We start from the raw sequence: 17907 nt of genomic DNA on the forward strand, positions 1-17907 counted from the left end.
ATATTGGGTATTCATGAAAATAAAGATAGAAATAATAGACACTGGGGACTGGGAAGGAAGGGAGGGGGCAAGGGTTGAAAAAGTAACTGTTGGGTTCTGTGCCCACTATTTGGGTGATGGGATCATTTGTATTCCAAACCTCAGCATTGCACAATATATCCATGTAACAAACATGCACATGTACTCCCTGACTCTAAAATAAAACTTTAAATTATAAAAAGTTTCTAGGAAGTTTTTAAAAAGTATTTCAAAGGAAAATAAAATGTAATAGGGAGGGATATGATTCACTGAAGTTTGATTATTAACTACTGAATAATGAAGTATTGACTATGGTTTCACATGAATGAGTTATATGGAAATATGCTAAATTACTTTCAAGAACATAATAGCATGCACAAAGAAGTCTGAAAGTTAAAGTAGCACTCAGGTGACGGACTTTGAAGTTATGTTTTGATAACCAAACTGTAATTTAATGAAATCACAATTTCTCAAAACTTTGACAGCACTGGGCTATATACTGAAATGTAGTAAACCCTATCAGTGATAGTAGACTGGTAAACATTTAGTAAATACTGATTTGCACCTTCCAAAAAGGATATTTTTCTCTGATTAAAATCAAATTTGTGATTTGGCAAACTGAGAGTTGGAAGAAAAGTTGGAAGAGTTGGAAGAAAAATAATTCATACAAAGTTAAGGAACCTACTAATAAGTAATTTGGATTTTATATCATTACTCTAAAATGGAATCTGGACTATTAAACCATTAGATTTTAAACTAACAACTCTGTACCACATCTTATATTTACATTGATTTTTGTTATCACAAGAGTTTTTTAGGTTTGTAGCCATTGCTATTAACTCTCTTAATTAGATACTTGAATTTAATTCAATTATTTTTATTAGGGGCTATGCTAAAATATTCAAGCTATCTTTAAGAATTAAAGGGAAGTTTCAAAGTAAACATTAAAAATAAAAGTCATAGGAGACATGCTATAGTTGTATTTTCAAATTCAGAAAGCTGAAGCAGCACATTCACAAAATGTGATTGAGTAGAGAGATGAAGATGTTTTTAAGTCTGGATTTAAAAATGATATATGCTGTTAGGGCCCAGTTGCAGAATGACATCAATACCTGTGAGTCCCTTTCTTGTTTGTCTCCATGGATGTGCTATCATTGGGTCATCTATATCTTCAACAGTTAAAGCCTGATACTGCTTGTGGCTTGTGAATGTTTTAAATTCTCTTTTGACTACTTTTTGTTGTACTATTCTTGTGAATGTCATACCATGACAAAATTGTATCAGTAGAAAATTTGATTCTGTGTGGAATACAGAGTATTACATAAATCCAGCAAAACAATTTACAAACTAAAAGATGTACTCATCTTAATAGGACTTTCATAATATTTTTATCAATCAGTGATTAAAATGTGTTCCTTTTTTAAGATTTTAAAATCAATTGCACTGATGTCATTATTTTTCCATTGCTGAGTTTTTTTTTTAAAGAGAATTTTGTTGAACTTGTCATGCAAGCTGAGTCTTCAATTGACCATCCATTTTCTAAAGGTGAATAGTGGAATGATCAGACCCTAACTACCTTGAGTTCAAATCTTGGCTTCACTTTTACTTTCACCTGAGTGATTTAAGAAATTAACTTACCTTCTCTGGGTCATAGTTTCCTTATCTGGAGAATGGGGTAAATAATCATACCTGCCCCATAGAAGTGTTATGAGGATTAAATGAGTTGATATATGCAAAACATTTGGAACTTGGCTGGCATCTAGTAGCCCCTCTGTAAATATTAGCTATAATTATGTGTAAAAGAGATCCCCTAAATGGTTTTATACATAGGTACCCAGAGTTGCCCTGGATTTAAAGACCTTTCCTCATGATAAGTTGATTGAGCAAATGCGGATTTAGATGCAAAATCAGTCAGTCAATCTGTTTACAAAGATTTCTGAGTGAGGGATGGAGACAAGAAAAGATTGGGACATTGAAGCAGATTGTTTTCTGAGTTCCTTTGAAGTTTGGTTTTTATTCAAACAGTTTGTAGAAGTTTCACAAAGTGCCAGGCCCTGAGGCAGATGCTGGAGTTTCAAAGCCCTTGGCCCCAGGGATCCTATGGTTTATTGACAGAGAGACAAGGAAGCACATTATTCTAAAACAGCATGGTGAGAGCCACGATAGAAGAAATGCTGGGTGCTGCAGGTGCCTCAAGTGTCCACAGCAAGCAGGTGACCCAGCCACAGGCAGGGTGCTGGGAGGAGGAGTGGAATGAGGCCTTCCCAGTAGAGGGAGACCAGCATTCCAGTGAGCGGACCAGCCGTGGGTGTCATGAACGTGAGAAAGAATGCTTCCTGCCCCTAGCGGGCTCCCCATCAGTGTGTCTCTGTCCATCACAAATGAGGCAAGTAAGTAGCAAAGGTCTGCTGCCTAGAAAGTCAGAAAAGGGGAAATTTACCTAACTCATCTGGAATTGGTCTAATGGATGAATTATTCCAAAATTCTTTGGTAGTTCTGTGGCTTGATGTTTATAAAGGCTTTCAGAGGCAGCTGACCTTTTTATAAAGCCCTGTACTATGTGCACCTAGTGAGGAGTGAGCAGTGTGGCTGTGGACCAGTGGGTAGAAGTCACAGAGAGCAAAAAGGGGAGAGGCAAGCCTCAGGTTAGACAGGTAATTGTCATGTCCTTGACCAACCTAGAAAAAGGTTGAGCGTATTACGTTACATACATATTATGACTCAAGGGCTTTTCTTTGGTTAATTTCAGCTCCGTCAGAGGCCCCTGATGTCTGGAGAAGTGTGAACTCAGAGCCAGGAAATCATACTGTGACCTTATTCTGGAAGGTAAGATGTGCAGATTCCAAAAGTGTGATTGTTTCCAAAAGCCACATTTGTGGAAACAAATGTGTCTTCCTCTGGAGAACTGTTGATTGGTCCAGTGTCCCAACCGGGAGGGATCTTCGCATTCATCCAATAGAATTTCTTACCTAGTAGAGGAATCCCACTCCACCCCTTTGACAGCTCATGCAACCGACAGCCAGTTCTGATTGGTAGAACCTTCTCCGCAACTTCAACTCAGGCCAGCCCTGACTCTTGCAGGGCCCAGGGCAAAGATGTAAGTAAACAACGACATATGATAGTTAAAAGTTACACATATTTAAACATTCATACTATTTATGTTTTAAAATTATAAATCAAGCTTAAAAATTGTAATATAAAATAAATTTTATCCTTCTATCTTGCCTAATACACCTTCATGACAACCTGGAAGGCCAGGTTTGTATTCTGAACTCAGTGATGCGTCAATTTCACACCGAAACATGGTGATGCTGGGAGAGTTGACTCTGGTCTCAACCTACCCCACTTTTTTTTTTCACCTTTAGTTTGGCACACTCTGCAAGAATCTCTGTGCACAGACATGTGGGCATGCCAGTCTGCATGTCTGGGTTCTGTCCACACCCCAAGCAGATAGCCACTCCCAGCCCACTCTCAGGTCTGGTGGTACACATGCCAGGGGAGAGGAGGCCTGAGGAACAGACCCCGAAGGTGGGCTTGAGACTGTGTGAGCAAGAATTTCTCTGCAAACTGAGCCTTCCGGAGGAGGACTCTGGGTATGGAGAGCAGCTCATCCCTGTACAGCTGCATGGGGACAATACAGCTGGAGGTGGAATGAGGCCAGTACCCAGGCTCCTCCTGCAGGGTCTCAGGGTGGTGCTGTTTGTTCTCATTGCTTTTCTGCCCTTGACTACCCCTCACATTCTTTTTTCCACCAGGTTAAAGAGTCTATTCCTTGTGATTCTGATCTGAGCCCTCTTCTCAGGACACATAATGCTCTTGAGGCTTTTATCTCCAAATGATCCTCTTCTCTACTCACCTTCAGTTAGATTTGAATGTCTGATTTCAGACTTGGTTGAGAGAGTTATTTTCTCTATTAAGCTGTTTGAATTTTCTGGTGGGTGTGCGTATATAAAGGAATTGAGGGACAGAAAAGATGAAAAAGGAGTTGTACAAATTCCTTTCAATTAAAATCCATTTAAAAATGTTTATCAATATTTTTTTTTCAGCCATTATCAAAACTGCATGCCAATGGAAAGATCCTGTTCTATAATGTAGTTGTAGAAAACCTAGACAAACCGTCCAGGTCAGAGCTCCGTTCCATTCCGGCACCAGCCAACAGCACAAAACTAATCCTCGACAGGTGTTCCTATCAAATCTGCGTCACAGCCAACAACAGTGTGGGCGCTTCTCCTGCTTCTATAATAGTCATCTCTGCGGACCCTGAAAACAGTGAGTTTGTTTTGCGTTTTGTTTTGTTTTTATTCTCTAGGAAAATGTTGATGACGTTATTAAGTAGTGATGGATACATTGAGAAAACAGCAACTTGGGAAGACAAAATGTCTAGTCACCAAATAGCCATTTACTTTTGGGCCAGGTGTGTCAACATATTTCAGTGGGACAGTCCCCTCGGTGTGGGGAGACTTCAGCCATGGCTCAGGATATTTCTGTCCAGGGGATTCTTCAACATACTTGGGAAATTATCTGAATTGTATTCAAGTAAATGCAACCCCAACCACAGTTACCACTGAAAGTTGGAGTTACTATTTATGATCTTTGTGGCTTGTGAAATAGGAATTGCATTTACTATTTTGTAAAAAGTGTTGTCAGTCTTTGCACCTGGAAAGAGCCCATGAATATTTCCAGAGATCATCAGAACTGGCATCAGCTTTCACCAGGGGCTCTGCCAACTTTGTAGAATAAAAGATAATAACTGGCTAATCTCTTGCCTATGAAAGAGCAAACAAGGTGGAATGCCCTTGCCCTACATGCCAAATCAATAGTGATATTAATTTCCTTCTTAGAGAGCCATAAAAAGAGTCAACCCCACAGTTACACACTATGAGATGATACACACATGGGCACACATAATGCAGTCGGGCAGTGGCATGCTAGGATCATTCATGAACCTTGTAATAATATCACCCTTCGGTTCCTGCTATTAAAATTTCCAGACCCTGCTTATGATGTTATGGTAGGTTCTATGATATTTATTTATTCAAGTTCAGCTTAAATTTGGGTTAAGTGAGTTGGATTAGAGGATGTTGTTGTTTTATTTTTATGTTTTCAAAAGAACTATCCAGTATGTATCACATGAGGAAAATAAATTATATTGTGCCATAGAAGAAAAACTCTAGGAGTTGGTTTAGGAGTTGTTTAGTGTAACCTCTGTTTTCTGAAGAACTATATTAGAGAAAGAAGTTATATTCTGACTTCATTAGGATCCGAACAGGAAAAGGGGGCATTTCATTCAGCCTTGGGGAGCTGGTACTGGCCTCTCCTGAGGAAGGCAGAGACAAGTTCAAAGCAACACTGCTGAGAGCAATTATATATTTTGGGGTCTCCTACCATACCCTTCATCCCCATGCCCTGCCTTCAGATGCCTAGATCTTCTGGTGTGAGGCTCCAGCTAGCTATCCTTAAGTGCTCCTTGTTTCTACATCACCAGCATGTATAAAGTCACTCATGTACTATGAGAAAATCAATAAGGTTAAGCTAATTCATACTAGGGTGCGAATGACTGACAAAAAGATTCCCCTACTCTTTGATCTGCCTCTATCTCTCAAAATGTATTTTCAATTTAAAGAAGCAGCTTTCTAAGAGTTTCAACCCTGGGTTTGGAGTTAAATTTTACTAAGTATTAATAAGTCAAGTGAAAAATGTCAAGCCTTAATATGTGTGGGGCATTTGTCTACTTGATGGAGGAAAGCAGGGAAGCCATGTGAATGGGATCTATAAAGCCCTCATGGGCTTTTACCTTATACCTAGAGCTACACATTCCTTTGGGTGCCCCCAGCTGGATGATATTTTGATGCCCTATAAAAGTGAATCAGTGGTTTTCGCACCACTATTCAGTTGTAATTAGGATTGCCAGATAAAATACAGGAGGCCCAGCTAAATGTGAATTACAGACAAACAATAAACCAGTTCTTAGTGTAAGTCTGTAGAAAGAGGAGAAATTCTCATGCCTCAAGGATAAGGTATATCCCTGTTGGAACTCAGTAGAACTGGTAGTCCCCTGAGGCCATGTTACCCTTTTTCCAATTGTCAGACATCAGGAAACCTACTTTAACCTATAAAATCTATTGAGATGGCAGCATTAGTCATAAACTGTGTGCATATCCTTATATAACCCAACTTTTTATATACCTGAATATTTTCTTCTTTTTTGTCTTCTACTCAATTCCTACCCGTAACACATCTCAGAAGCAGTATTTAGTTTAGGAGCAACTGATATTACTGTGGGAGAATTAACCTGCATTAGTTATTCATTCAACAGGTAATTTTTGAAGCAGATCCAGTACCCAATACCAGATTCTAGATCAAGGATCAACAAATTTTGTGGTAAAGGGGCAGATGGCAAACATTTTTGCAGGTCATATAGTCTCCATTACATATTTTATTATATGCCTTCTTTTTTGGTTTATTTGTATTTTTACAACTCTTAAAATGTCTTAGAACCATTCTTAGCTCAAGGGTCATATGAAAACAACCCTCAGAGGCTGGAATCATCCTGGTGGTAGTTTGCTGGCCCCTGTCCTAGGTGCTGAAGTCTGGTTGGACTTCAGAAGGCCAACATGATGGGCATCTGAAGGGCAGGTGTAAATGTTTGCCGGGAAGTAAGAGGCAGGAACTCACCCATGAAAACATCCCCCACCCAAGCACCTGTAACTATTGAAGTGGAGGTCTGTTACCTACTAGATACCGTGCATGTATGTATCTACTTTCTACCTTACATACTTAAAACAATTTACAGTTAATTAAGTCTGGAGCATTGCTCTATTTGTTTATATACAGAAGAGGTTGAGGAAGAAAGAATTGCAGGCACAGAGGGTGGATTCTCTCTGTCTTGGAAACCCCAGCCTGGAGATGTTATAGGCTATGTTGTGGACTGGTGTGACCATCCCCAGGATGTGCTCCAGTGGAAGAATGTAGGTCCCAATACCACAAGCACAGTCATTAGCACAGGTAAGAAGAACCTTCCATATCATCGCATTGCTATATTCACCTTGAAGCAAGTTCAAGTGGGATTTCTGGACTACTTCACAGACTTTGACTGTGCTCAGCTAATAATTTTGAAACGACAAATCCAGCATGGGTGTTAGGAGTTCAGATGTTACAAGAATATGTTCTAAAACTCAACCTTTAAATCTCCTTTTGCAGAGAATATCTGCACATGAGATGGGAATTGATTTTCATGATTTTCATAAACTTGTTTCTCTAAATTAGTGCATAGTCTCGAATGGCAGAGGGATGTTGTAACAGTTGTCCAGAGAGCTTTTACAAAAGCAGAGAATTGCATGGATTTGGAAGATGTTTAGGACATATAGTTGATGAGAATCGATCATCAACCTTCAGTTTCAATAGAACATGTAGAACTTGTTCTCTTACCTCCCACATTGGATTTGTAATGTGAAGATTTGCTAGTTTAGCAGACACAAGAGTGCCCATTTGTGTGGCTTGAGCTGGAGGGGTGGGTGGCGCCATCTGCTGGGCTCATGGAAGGGTGTGGGAAATGTCCCTGTTCAGAGGATGATCAAGGCTTCGCCAATTTCAGTGGTGTGGTGGGTTCTGGAAGGAGATTGCAGAAGTATAAGTGTAATGGGGAAATGAGGAAGTGGAAGCAAAGCTTTCAAGACTATTGGCTTTAATGAGAAGAGGGAAGACAAGTAACCAGAGGGGGATTTGGAGTCAAAGAAGGGCTTGAATGGTTTTCTGTGTCTGGTCTGATTCTGCACCCAGTTGTGTGCACATGGATACACAGGCATGTTTGAGAGCTCTTGCTTCAAAGAACACTGCAGAGGCTAATCCCTGCAGGCTTTATTGGAGACAAGACAGTGGGGCCAGGTGTTTGCAGCATGGAGGACTCCAAGGCTTCATGGAAGGAGGGAATATGGTGGGGATAAAATGCAAAATTCCTGAAAGGCAATTATTAGGGGAACACAAATTTATTTTTCATTCTTTTGTAGGGGGGAGGGGGAAGGGTTGGAAGACAGACTGTCGCTCTGTTACCCAGGCTGGAGTGCAGTGGCTTGATATCAGCTCACTGCAACCTCTGCCTCTTGAGTTCAGGCGATTCTCCTGCCTCAGCCTCCCCAGTAGCTGGGATTACAGGTGCCCGCCATTACATCTGGCTAATAATTTTTCTGTTTTTAGTAGAGATAGGGTTTCACCATGTTGGCCAGGCTGGTCTCCAACTCCTGGCCTCAAGTGATCTGCCTACCTCAGCCTCTCAAAGTGCTGGGATTACAGGTGTGAGCCACCGTGCCATGCCTTTTCATCATTTTTCTTTTCAGAATTAGGAAATGTCATTCTGTTATTAAAAATCTGTTGACTTTTCTTCCCTAGATGCTTTTAGGCCAGGAGTTCGATACGACTTCAGAATCTATGGGTTATCTACAAAAAGGATTGCTTGTTTATTAGAGAAAAAAACAGGATACTCTCAGGAACTTGGTAAGTTTAAAGCATTTCATGTGCCCCATGTGCAGACTTGTTCAGAACAATTCATAGATTCCTAGCTTTGGGTTTAGGAAGATGTCGGCATCATACCCGCTTTTTGATATCCCATTTATTTATTTATTTATTTTTTTTTTTTTTTGAGGCGGAGTCTCGCTCTGTTGCCCAGGCTGGAGTGCAGTGGCCGGATCTCAGCTCACTGCAAGCTCCGCCTCCCGGGTATACGCCATTCTCCTGCCTCAGCCTCCCGAGTAGCTGGGACTACAGGCGCCCGCCACCTCGCCCGGCTAGTTTTTTTTGTATTTTTTAGTAGAGACGGGGTCTCACTGTGTTAGCCAGGATGGTCTCGATCTCCTGACCTCGTGATCCACCCGTCTCGGCCTCCCAAAGTGCTGGGATTACAGGCTTGAGCCACCGCGCCCGGCTGATATCCCATTTATTCTGGCTATTGGGTTTTTAAAATTATTTTTTAATCATACAAACATAAAACATTTTCATTCTCATTGCTAAGTCTCTCTTTCTTCCTTTGTTCAGTCTCTTATACCCTATGTGAATAATCATTGTTTTAGCTAATCTTTGTCCAAATCCATAACAATGGTTTGTAAATGATGTCTTAAAGATAGGATGCTGGAATCAAAGGGTTTCATCTTTTAAAATATTTTTTTCATTTCTTTCATAATTTTTAAGACTTTACATACATGTTGTGAAATCACCCCCTAGAAATGTCACCACTGTCCCACTAGCAGTGGAGGGGATTTTTGATCCTCCCATGGGGTTGCTTATTCTCCTTCTTCAGGTGGGTGCTTGATTGTTCACACAAATCAGACCAGTTCTCAGGGGTTCTTCCTTTAGCAGGAGTGGATCCACAGTTTACAGTTGGCTCCGAGTGGGCAGGAGGTATGTGACTTCGTGTGCACAGTCCAACTGTGCATAAGCGTGTGTGGGAAAACAGCCTCAGCAAAGCCTTCAAAGTAAACATTCTTGGATTGTTTTTCAGTGACACTTGGATAACTGGGCACTGCCACAACCTGGGAACTAGATCTAGTTCATCAAATCGCCCCACTTGCCTCTTTGAACATAATCTTTCCACTTTCACTTCCTCCCTTCTTCCTCACTTTAGTAGGTTCTGTGGTTGAGTCTTTTTTCAAACACCGTTTCGAATTTAAGAACAGAATTAAGTCTCTTTTTTTTTTTTTTAGACTTTAGTTTCTTTTTTTTTTTTTTGTTTGGGACTATGTGAGCTTGTGCAAGTTATTTAGTCTCTGCGTGTCCATTCTTCATCTGTGAAAGGCAAGACTTGAACAAGATTGCTCAACTCCTTCACAGCTCGCATAAACTATGTCAAGGCACAAATCCTCTAGAGAAACAGATAAAACTCCTTAACTCGGCATAAGCTCTTACAGCCTCTGGAGCTGGCTATGGTTCTTCTATTAGTTGACATGAATATTCTGAGACTGTTTCCAAATCATGACTTTTCTCTTATCCCAACTTCTTTTCCTAGCTCCTTCAGACAACCCTCACGTGCTGGTAGATATGTTGACATCCCACTCCTTCACTCTGAGTTGGAAAGATTACTCTACTGAATCTCAACCTGGTTTTATACAAGGGTACCATGTCTATCTGAAATCCAAGGCGAGGCAGTGCCACCCACGATTTCAAAAGGCAGTTCTTTCAGGTGACATCTATTTTTGATTTGTTTATTTATTCTTTCAAGATCTCATTATTTGAAATCATTGAAAATAACGGCTGCCATCTTAGACTGTGGCCAGGCTGAATTCCCTTCTTGCATGACTTTATACTGTAAAGGTGTTCTTAAGCAAATTAGTAGGGTGAGCAAGATGGTGGGGGTGGGGCAGCATTTTAACTTACTTAAAAAACAATATGACCTGGTATTTTTAGAAGCATCTGAAGCACCACCAGCTCCTTAAGAAAACCTGCTCTTTATGAAACTTTCCTCTTTTTTTTCACTTTATTGAGCATTGTTCCAATTTATTTTTAAGCCCCTTGCAAACTCTTACTGTTTCTTGCAGATTTGTGTGCTTTGGCTGGATCACTAGTACCCCTTGTTCAGTGGATTTTCTGCTTTTTGTGCCATCTCCTGAACATTTTACCTGGTGTGCCCATGGTGATGAAATTATGATTTGATTTTTGTTTGGTTTAAACATATTGATGGTGCTGAGTTAACAAGAGTATTAGTGTCCAACTCTCTCACAAGATGTTTACCACACTTTTAATACAATATTTTTTTCCTTAAAAAAAAAAAAATTTAAAAATCACAGATGGTTCAGAATGTTGCAAATACAAAATTGACAACCCAGAAGAAAAGGCATTGATTGTGGACAACCTAAAGCCAGAATCCTTCTATGAGTTTTTCGTCACTCCATTCACTAGTGCTGGCGAGGGCCCCAATGCTACGTTCACGAAGGTCACGACTCCGGATGAACACTGTGAGTTTTCCCAAATCAAAGGTCTTCCCTTAGGAGTTTCTGGGAAACTAACAAATTACAAAAGTGTTGACTTAGGCTTTGTCTAGATCAGGAATTTTCAAACCTTTCTTCTCTCCATCACACCTCCCTCTTTCTCTCGATGAAACCCTTTGTGTCACAAAAAAAGAGTTGCACAGACTCTCACTATATAAAATAGATACAAATGGAGGTAATCTGTCTGATTAAGGCCTAAAATCTTCCCTCTGCCTCCCTCAGTGGCCCTTGAGACAATTCTCTGGAACTCAGTCTCACAATCCTGTATGTAGTTTGAAAATCACAGATAGCATATTTTAGTGTTGACATCAGAAGAGCCACAAGGCTTCTGTCTAGAGAAGAGTGGTGCTGGTTTTCTCAGCAGAATTGTTCTCTGCAGCTAGCTTTCCTCTGGATTGTTTCCCTCAGCAGCAAACAAATTGCTTCTTGACTCTGCTAGGGCCTCCAGGAGCAATTAGAAATGGGTACAGTGGTGTGGGAATTGGGCAGGGGCATGGAATACTTGCTCAAAAACTCCCTGTTTGCATATTTGGATGGGAAATGGTGAGGTGGAGAGAGAGAGATCTTTTCAAAAATACATTTGGCTTGAAAGATGGAGAAGTAAGAGGGAAGGGAGAAAAACAGTAAGAACTGGTTGATGGAAAAATTTATTCTCATGGCAAACCCTGACAACCAGTAAACAGGAATGTGGTGAGAGAAAATAGATGCTGATGGAAGAAAGAGGAGAAAAGAGTATCTTCAATGAGGGGATCATAGAAGGTCCTGGAAGGCACCCATGTAACGCAAATAGATTCAAAAGGCTTGCCTGAAGTTACCAACTTTCCTTAGTGCAGGGTGCCCTCACCGAAGCTGCAGCTGTAGAGATGGGCACGTCCTATTGGACTGCTGACCCTGGAGTGCCCTGACTGGTGATTCAGATACACGTGGCTTCAGTGGCAGTGTATTAGTCCGTTCTCACACTACTATAAAGAACTGCCTGAGAGTGGGTAATTTATAAAGGAAAGAGGTTTAATTGACTCACAGTTCCACATGGCTGGGAAGGCCTCAGGAAATTTACAATCATGGCAGAAGGGAAAGCAAACACGTCCTTCTTAACATGGCAGAAGAAGAGAGAAGTGCCGAACAAAGGAGAAAAGCCACTTATAAAACCATCACATCTTGTGAGAACTCACTCACTATCATGAGAACAGCATGGGGGTAACCACCCCCATGATTCAATTACATCCCACCGGATCCGTCCCAGGACACATGGGGATTATAGGAGCTAAAATATAAGATGAGATTTTGGTGGGGACACTGCCAAACCATATCATTCCACTCCTGGCCCCTTCCAAATCTCATGCCCTCATATTTCAAAATGCAATTATGCCTTTCCAACAGTCCCCCAAGGTCTTAGCTCATTCCAGCACTAACCCAAAAGACCAAGTCGAAAGTCTAATCTGAGACAAGGCAAGTCCCTTCCACCTATGAGCCTGTAAAATTAAAAGCAAGTTAGTTGTTTCCTAGATACAATGGGAGTACATGCATTGGGTACATACACCCATTCTAAATGGGAGAAATTGGCCAAAACAAAGGAACTGCAGGTCCCATGGAAGTTCGAATTCCAGTAGGGCAGTCATTAAACCTTAAAGTTCCAAAATGATCTCCTTTGACTCCATGTCTCACATTCAGGTCATGCTGATGCAAGAGATAGGCTCCTGTGGTCTTGGGCAGTTCCACCCCTGTGGCTTTGCAGGGTACAGACTCCTTCTGGCTGCTTTCATGGGCTAGCATTGAGTTTCTTGGCTTTTCTAGGCACATGGTGCAAGCTGTTAGTGGATCTACCATTCTGGGGTCTGGAGGATGGTGGCCCTCTTCTCACAGCTCCCCTAGGCAGTGCCCCAGTGCAGACTCTCTGCGGGGGCTCCAGCCCTGTATTTCCCTTCCACACTGCCCTAGCAGAGGTTCTCCATGAGGGCTCTGCCCCTGCAGCAAACTTCTGCTTGGACATGCAGGCATTTCCTTATGTCCTCTGAAATCTAGGTGGAGGTTCCCAAACCTCAATTCTTGACTTCTGTGCACCCACAGACTTAACATCACATGGAAGCTGCCAAGGCTTGATGCTTGCACCCTCTGAAGCAATGACCTCTTTTAGTCACAGCTAGAGCTGAATTAGCTGGGATGTAGGGTACCATGTCCTGAGGCTGCACAGAGCAGGGGTCCCTGAGCCTAGCCCAGGAAACCATTTTTCCCTGCTAGGCTTCTGTGCCTGTGATGGGAGGGGTGGCCGTGAAGACCTCTGACATGGCCTAGAGACATTTTCTCCATTGCCTTAATGATTAACATTTGGCATCTTGTTCAGATATGTGTGGCTGTATATGTGCATTATTTATGAATATTTCTGCAGCTGGCTTGAATTTCTCTTCAAAAAAATGGGTTTTTTTTTTTTAGTATTGCATTATCAGGCTGCAAATTTTCTAAACTTTTTTGCTCTGCTTCCTCTTGAATGTTTTGCTGCATAGAAATTTCTTCTGCCAGATACCCTAAATCATCTGTCTCAAGTTCAACATTCCACAGAGCTCTAGGGCAGGGGCAAAATGCCACCAGTCTCTTTGCTAAAGCATAACAAGAATCACCTTTGCTCCAGTTCCTAACAAGTTCCTCATCTCCATCTGAGCCTGGACTTCCACCTCAACCTGGACTTCATTGTCCTTATCATTATCAGCATTTTGGTCATATCCATTCAACAAACCTCTAAGAAGTTCCAAACTTTCCAACATCTTCCTGTCTTCTGATCCCTCCAAGTCTCTAAGAAGTTCCAAACTTTCCCACATCGTCCTCTCTTCTTCTGAGCCCTCCAAACTGTTCCAGTCTCTGCCTGATACCCAGTTCCAAAGTCGCTTCCACATTTTCAGATACCTTATAAGGTATCTCAGTACCAATTTACTGCATCAGTCCATTCTCCACTGCCTTAAAGAACTGCCTGAGACTGGGTAATTTATAAAGGAAAGAGGTTTAAGTGGCTCATGGTTCTGCATGGCTGAGGAAGCCTCAGGAAACTTATAATTATGGCAGAAGGGGAAGCAAACACATCCTTCTTCACATGGCAGCAGGAGAGAGAAGTGCCGAGCAAAGGGGGAAAAGCCCCTTATAAAACCATCAGATCTTGTGAGAACTCACTCACTATCGCAAGAACAGCAGCATGGGGTAGCCACCCCCATGATTCAATTACCTCCCACCAGGTCCCTCCCATGACACGTGGGGATTATGGGAGCTACAGTTCAAGATGAAATTTGGGTGGGGACACAGCCAAACAGTATCAGACAGGTTGTGGTGCTGACTGCATGTTGACTACTACACTGAAACATGTCCCTAGGTCTCCAAGCCAAAATCCAGAACCCCTTATCTGATTAAGATGTGTCAATGATTTACATTACTTGAGCACTCTTGGCATTTTGGAGTTAATTTTAAATTTATTTTCAGGTTAGTTTTATTCTACCTTTGTAATTTACTTGGTTGGTACACACACACACACACACACACACACACACACTTATCTTTAAATATGTATTTTCTAAGTTTCATTCATCTCCCTTATGTTAAACTTCATTAGCCCTGGCTTGGCTTGTGACTACTGACTATATTATTATTTGAAATAAAATATTTGAAATAGAAAGTAGAAAATATTTCAAACTTTTTTCTACTTTCCTGAGATTTTACTTTAAAAAAAAATAGGTAGAATATTATGTGACTAGCATCCAATTAACTGTACCTCAGATCTTGTTAGATGGGAATAAAAAATACCTGTATCTACTGCAATGAGGCTAGAATGATTAAACAGCAAAAACAAAAAATAGAAATGCAAAAAATTAATGTAATAGTGAAATTGCAAAGTAATGAATAAATATTTATTCTGTTGGTATTTTTCAAAATAATCCTTTCTCTTTGTAAATTGGTTTGTTAACTTTTTCTCTGATCAGGAGACTAGGTTACTAAATAGAGATAATGAGGCACAGAGAGGGTAAGTTTGTTTAAACATACCGGGTGTCCAAACCAACTGTAATTTGTGTTTTTATATTTGGACATTTGGCACTACATTTCCTTCTGAATTTAATAGGCACTACTTGAATCATTTTTAAATCCTGAGTATGGAAGTAGATTATGTTCCGAAAGTTTGTGTTTAAAATTAGCCCGAAAATAGCTGAAATGTAAAAGATGAAAAATACCAAGTGTTGATGAGGATGTAGAAGAACTGGAACTTCCATACCTTGCTGATGGGAGTAAATTGGTACAAGCAGTTTTGGAAAATTCCTTGGTAGTATCTTCTAAAATGAGTATATATATACCTTAGATGTGAGAACCTTCATTCCTAGGTATATATGCCCCCCAAATGCCTACATAAACCCTAAAGAAATACCTAAAGACGTGTACTAGTACAGTGATTGTGAACAGAACATAAAATTCACTATGCAAGGGAAAAAAATACGCTGAAAGCTAGTTCATGCAAGAAGCTGCCTTTCCTTTTGCTTCTAAGCAGACAGGTACAGTAAAAGCTTAAATATCTCCACAGGTAGCTACTCTGTGTTTGCCTTATCTTATCGTAGCCTCTCCTGGGAGATGAATACATAATTAACTATTCTTCTGTCTCCTCCTTTTCTCTTGTGACATGTGGATAATCATACCCTCCCTCCTCCAGCCCACTTTTCCTCCAGCCCTTTCTCATTCCAGCCCACTTTTCCCCTTTAAATTGAAGCCCTCAGCATTATTGAAGCCCTCAACATTATCTTTGGAGGAAGACACAGACTACATAATGTTTCTGTGATTCTGTTTATTTCTTCCAGTCATGTCCTTCACCTTGGCAAAAGAAACTTCTAAATTGATGGAGACCTGCCTCAGATACTTTTTGGTTTACATCATCAAAAGTACTGTTTTTGAGAGCAAAGTTTACCATAGTAAGATTCACAAAGAGAGTTTCCTTCCCCTTTTTCTGGGGTCAGCGTTAATTTTAGGTCAGTTGTTTTGGCCCTCTCTTACCTTTCTGGGTCCTTTTCCCTAGAACCCTGTGTTGCCTCATAGCACGGGCTTGTGCATCTACCCAGGGCCACCTTTCTTTACAAAACTCCAACATTATCTGCCACACCACTGTCCCCAAATCAAGCCCCATTTCTTCCAGGGCAGCTAGGTGTGGGGTGGAGCATGGGGAGGGCAGAGGGGGCAAATGGATTGAACAGAATCATATGTTCAGTAACTTAACCCCCTAGATCCTCCCTGAGCAATTTACTTTTGTGAAAAGGGATGTTTACCAACCCAGCTGAATTATTATTTGGTGGAAATTGCAAGCAATGGGAACAGGAAGACGGTGTCAGTCTAATAAGAGAGAGACACTCTCTAAAAGAAAAGATGTTTATTTGGGACTGAGAATTTCAGTGGAAATACTTATGCCAAAATAAACTATAGTAAACTATGTGCATATTCAGGGAGGTAAAGGAAGACAAAAGTTTTTAAAGGAAAAAAAAATGAGGAGGATTATATAATTGCTTTGAAATAATTATCCTTGACTACAAAGATGAATAACAAGGGTGATGCCAGTTCAAGGTTTAATGGGAAGATGTCCTTGCAGAAGCATTGTGTGTGTGTATGTAAGGTTGTGATGGCCTTTGTGCAAGGTTGTGGTTTTCGTAGTGGTTTTTGTTATCTGCATGACCTTCCCAGCTCTATTTGTCAGGGTTTCCTACCATTAGTGATTCCATTTTTATTCTAACAGATTTCACAATGGTCATTTGAAATAAATGAAGCACCAGTTGACATATTGGAGAAATAAACATAATCATTTTCCCAGATTAAGACATATTTAGGTAATCTGAGGCTAACTAGAAGGAGTGCACTAGTCAATTTTTGATGTGTAACAAACACCCTCAAAAGCTCCGTGGCATACAAGAACAAATATTTCTTTTTATGCTCATGGGTTTACAGGTCAGCTGAGACTTGGCTGATCTAGGCTGTGGTAAGCTGGACTCTAAGCTTCAGTCATGTTCAGGTTTGTTTCACGCATCTTCATTCTAGGGCTAAGGCTAAAGTCGCAGCAGCTACCTGAGGCACACGCTTCTCATGGTGAGGAACACAAGAGCGCAAGCCAATGTGTACATGCACATGTAAAACACTTAGTTACATTACAATTACCAACAGCCCATTGGCCAAGCCAGTGCACATGGCTGAGCCCCAAGTCAAGGGGCAGGAAAGTGTTCTCACCTACTATGAAGTTTTGGCAGGAGTGGAAAAGCATAATTTTAATACAGCAAGTCACGATGCAATCTATCAGAAGAGGTAACAAATGTGAGTCACACACTGTTGATGGCAAATGGCTTCCTGTGTCGGTTGGCTAGTTGGTTGGTTGGCTTTTCCCCTGAAGTCAGGCAGAACTCATATTACAACTTGCATACATAATTTGAGAAATAATAAACATGTAAAATTACTCTCAATCATAAACTTAATTCTGTTCCTTTGAGGAAGGGAAAAGTACTTATTAAAAATGTCCCTTTGTTTTTCCTTGTTCAGCCTCCATGTTGATTCATATCCTACTGCCCATGGTTTTCTGCGTCTTGCTCATCATGATCGTGTGCTACTTGAAAAGTCAGTGGTAAGTGTGTGAGGAAGGTTTTATCCAAGAAGAGGGTAAGAGAAAAATCTGGAAAGAGATTTAGTAAGATAGAAATGACATTGAATAATACGAAACAACATACAGAAAATGAAAAGGACAAAAGAGGCTGGGGTGAGAATATGTACTTTATTTCACTGTTTTGCTCTCCAGGTGACTATATGAGGAAACTAATCACCATTTAACATAGACCACAGAATTTTTTCAACAGCAGTAGCTAATATTTGTATCTTACTTACTAGATGTTTGGCAGTGTTCTAAGTGCTTTATCAATTAATTCAT

The 17907-nt window shown here is 40.7% G+C and overlaps 1 protein-coding gene across 8 annotated transcripts in view; it reads left to right on the plus strand.

Moving 5' to 3' along the window:
- OSMR (oncostatin M receptor) overlaps positions 1-17907 on the plus strand; it is a 106455-nt gene that overhangs the window by 74556 nt on the left and 13992 nt on the right. For all 8 annotated transcript variants that reach the window (XM_009208317.2, XM_009208320.2, XM_009208318.4 and 5 more), the window contains 7 exons: positions 2768-2844; positions 4065-4287; positions 6853-7023; positions 8404-8508; positions 10013-10186; positions 10791-10958; positions 17526-17607. In XM_009208317.2, the coding sequence (XP_009206581.1) occupies positions 2768-2844; positions 4065-4287; positions 6853-7023; positions 8404-8508; positions 10013-10186; positions 10791-10958; positions 17526-17607 (1000 nt within the window). The remainder of the gene's footprint in view (positions 1-2767; positions 2845-4064; positions 4288-6852; positions 7024-8403; positions 8509-10012; positions 10187-10790; positions 10959-17525; positions 17608-17907) is intronic.

This window comes from Papio anubis, chromosome 5 (assembly GCF_008728515.1).
Source record: "Papio anubis isolate 15944 chromosome 5, Panubis1.0, whole genome shotgun sequence".
NCBI classification, from domain to species: domain Eukaryota; kingdom Metazoa; phylum Chordata; class Mammalia; order Primates; family Cercopithecidae; genus Papio; species Papio anubis.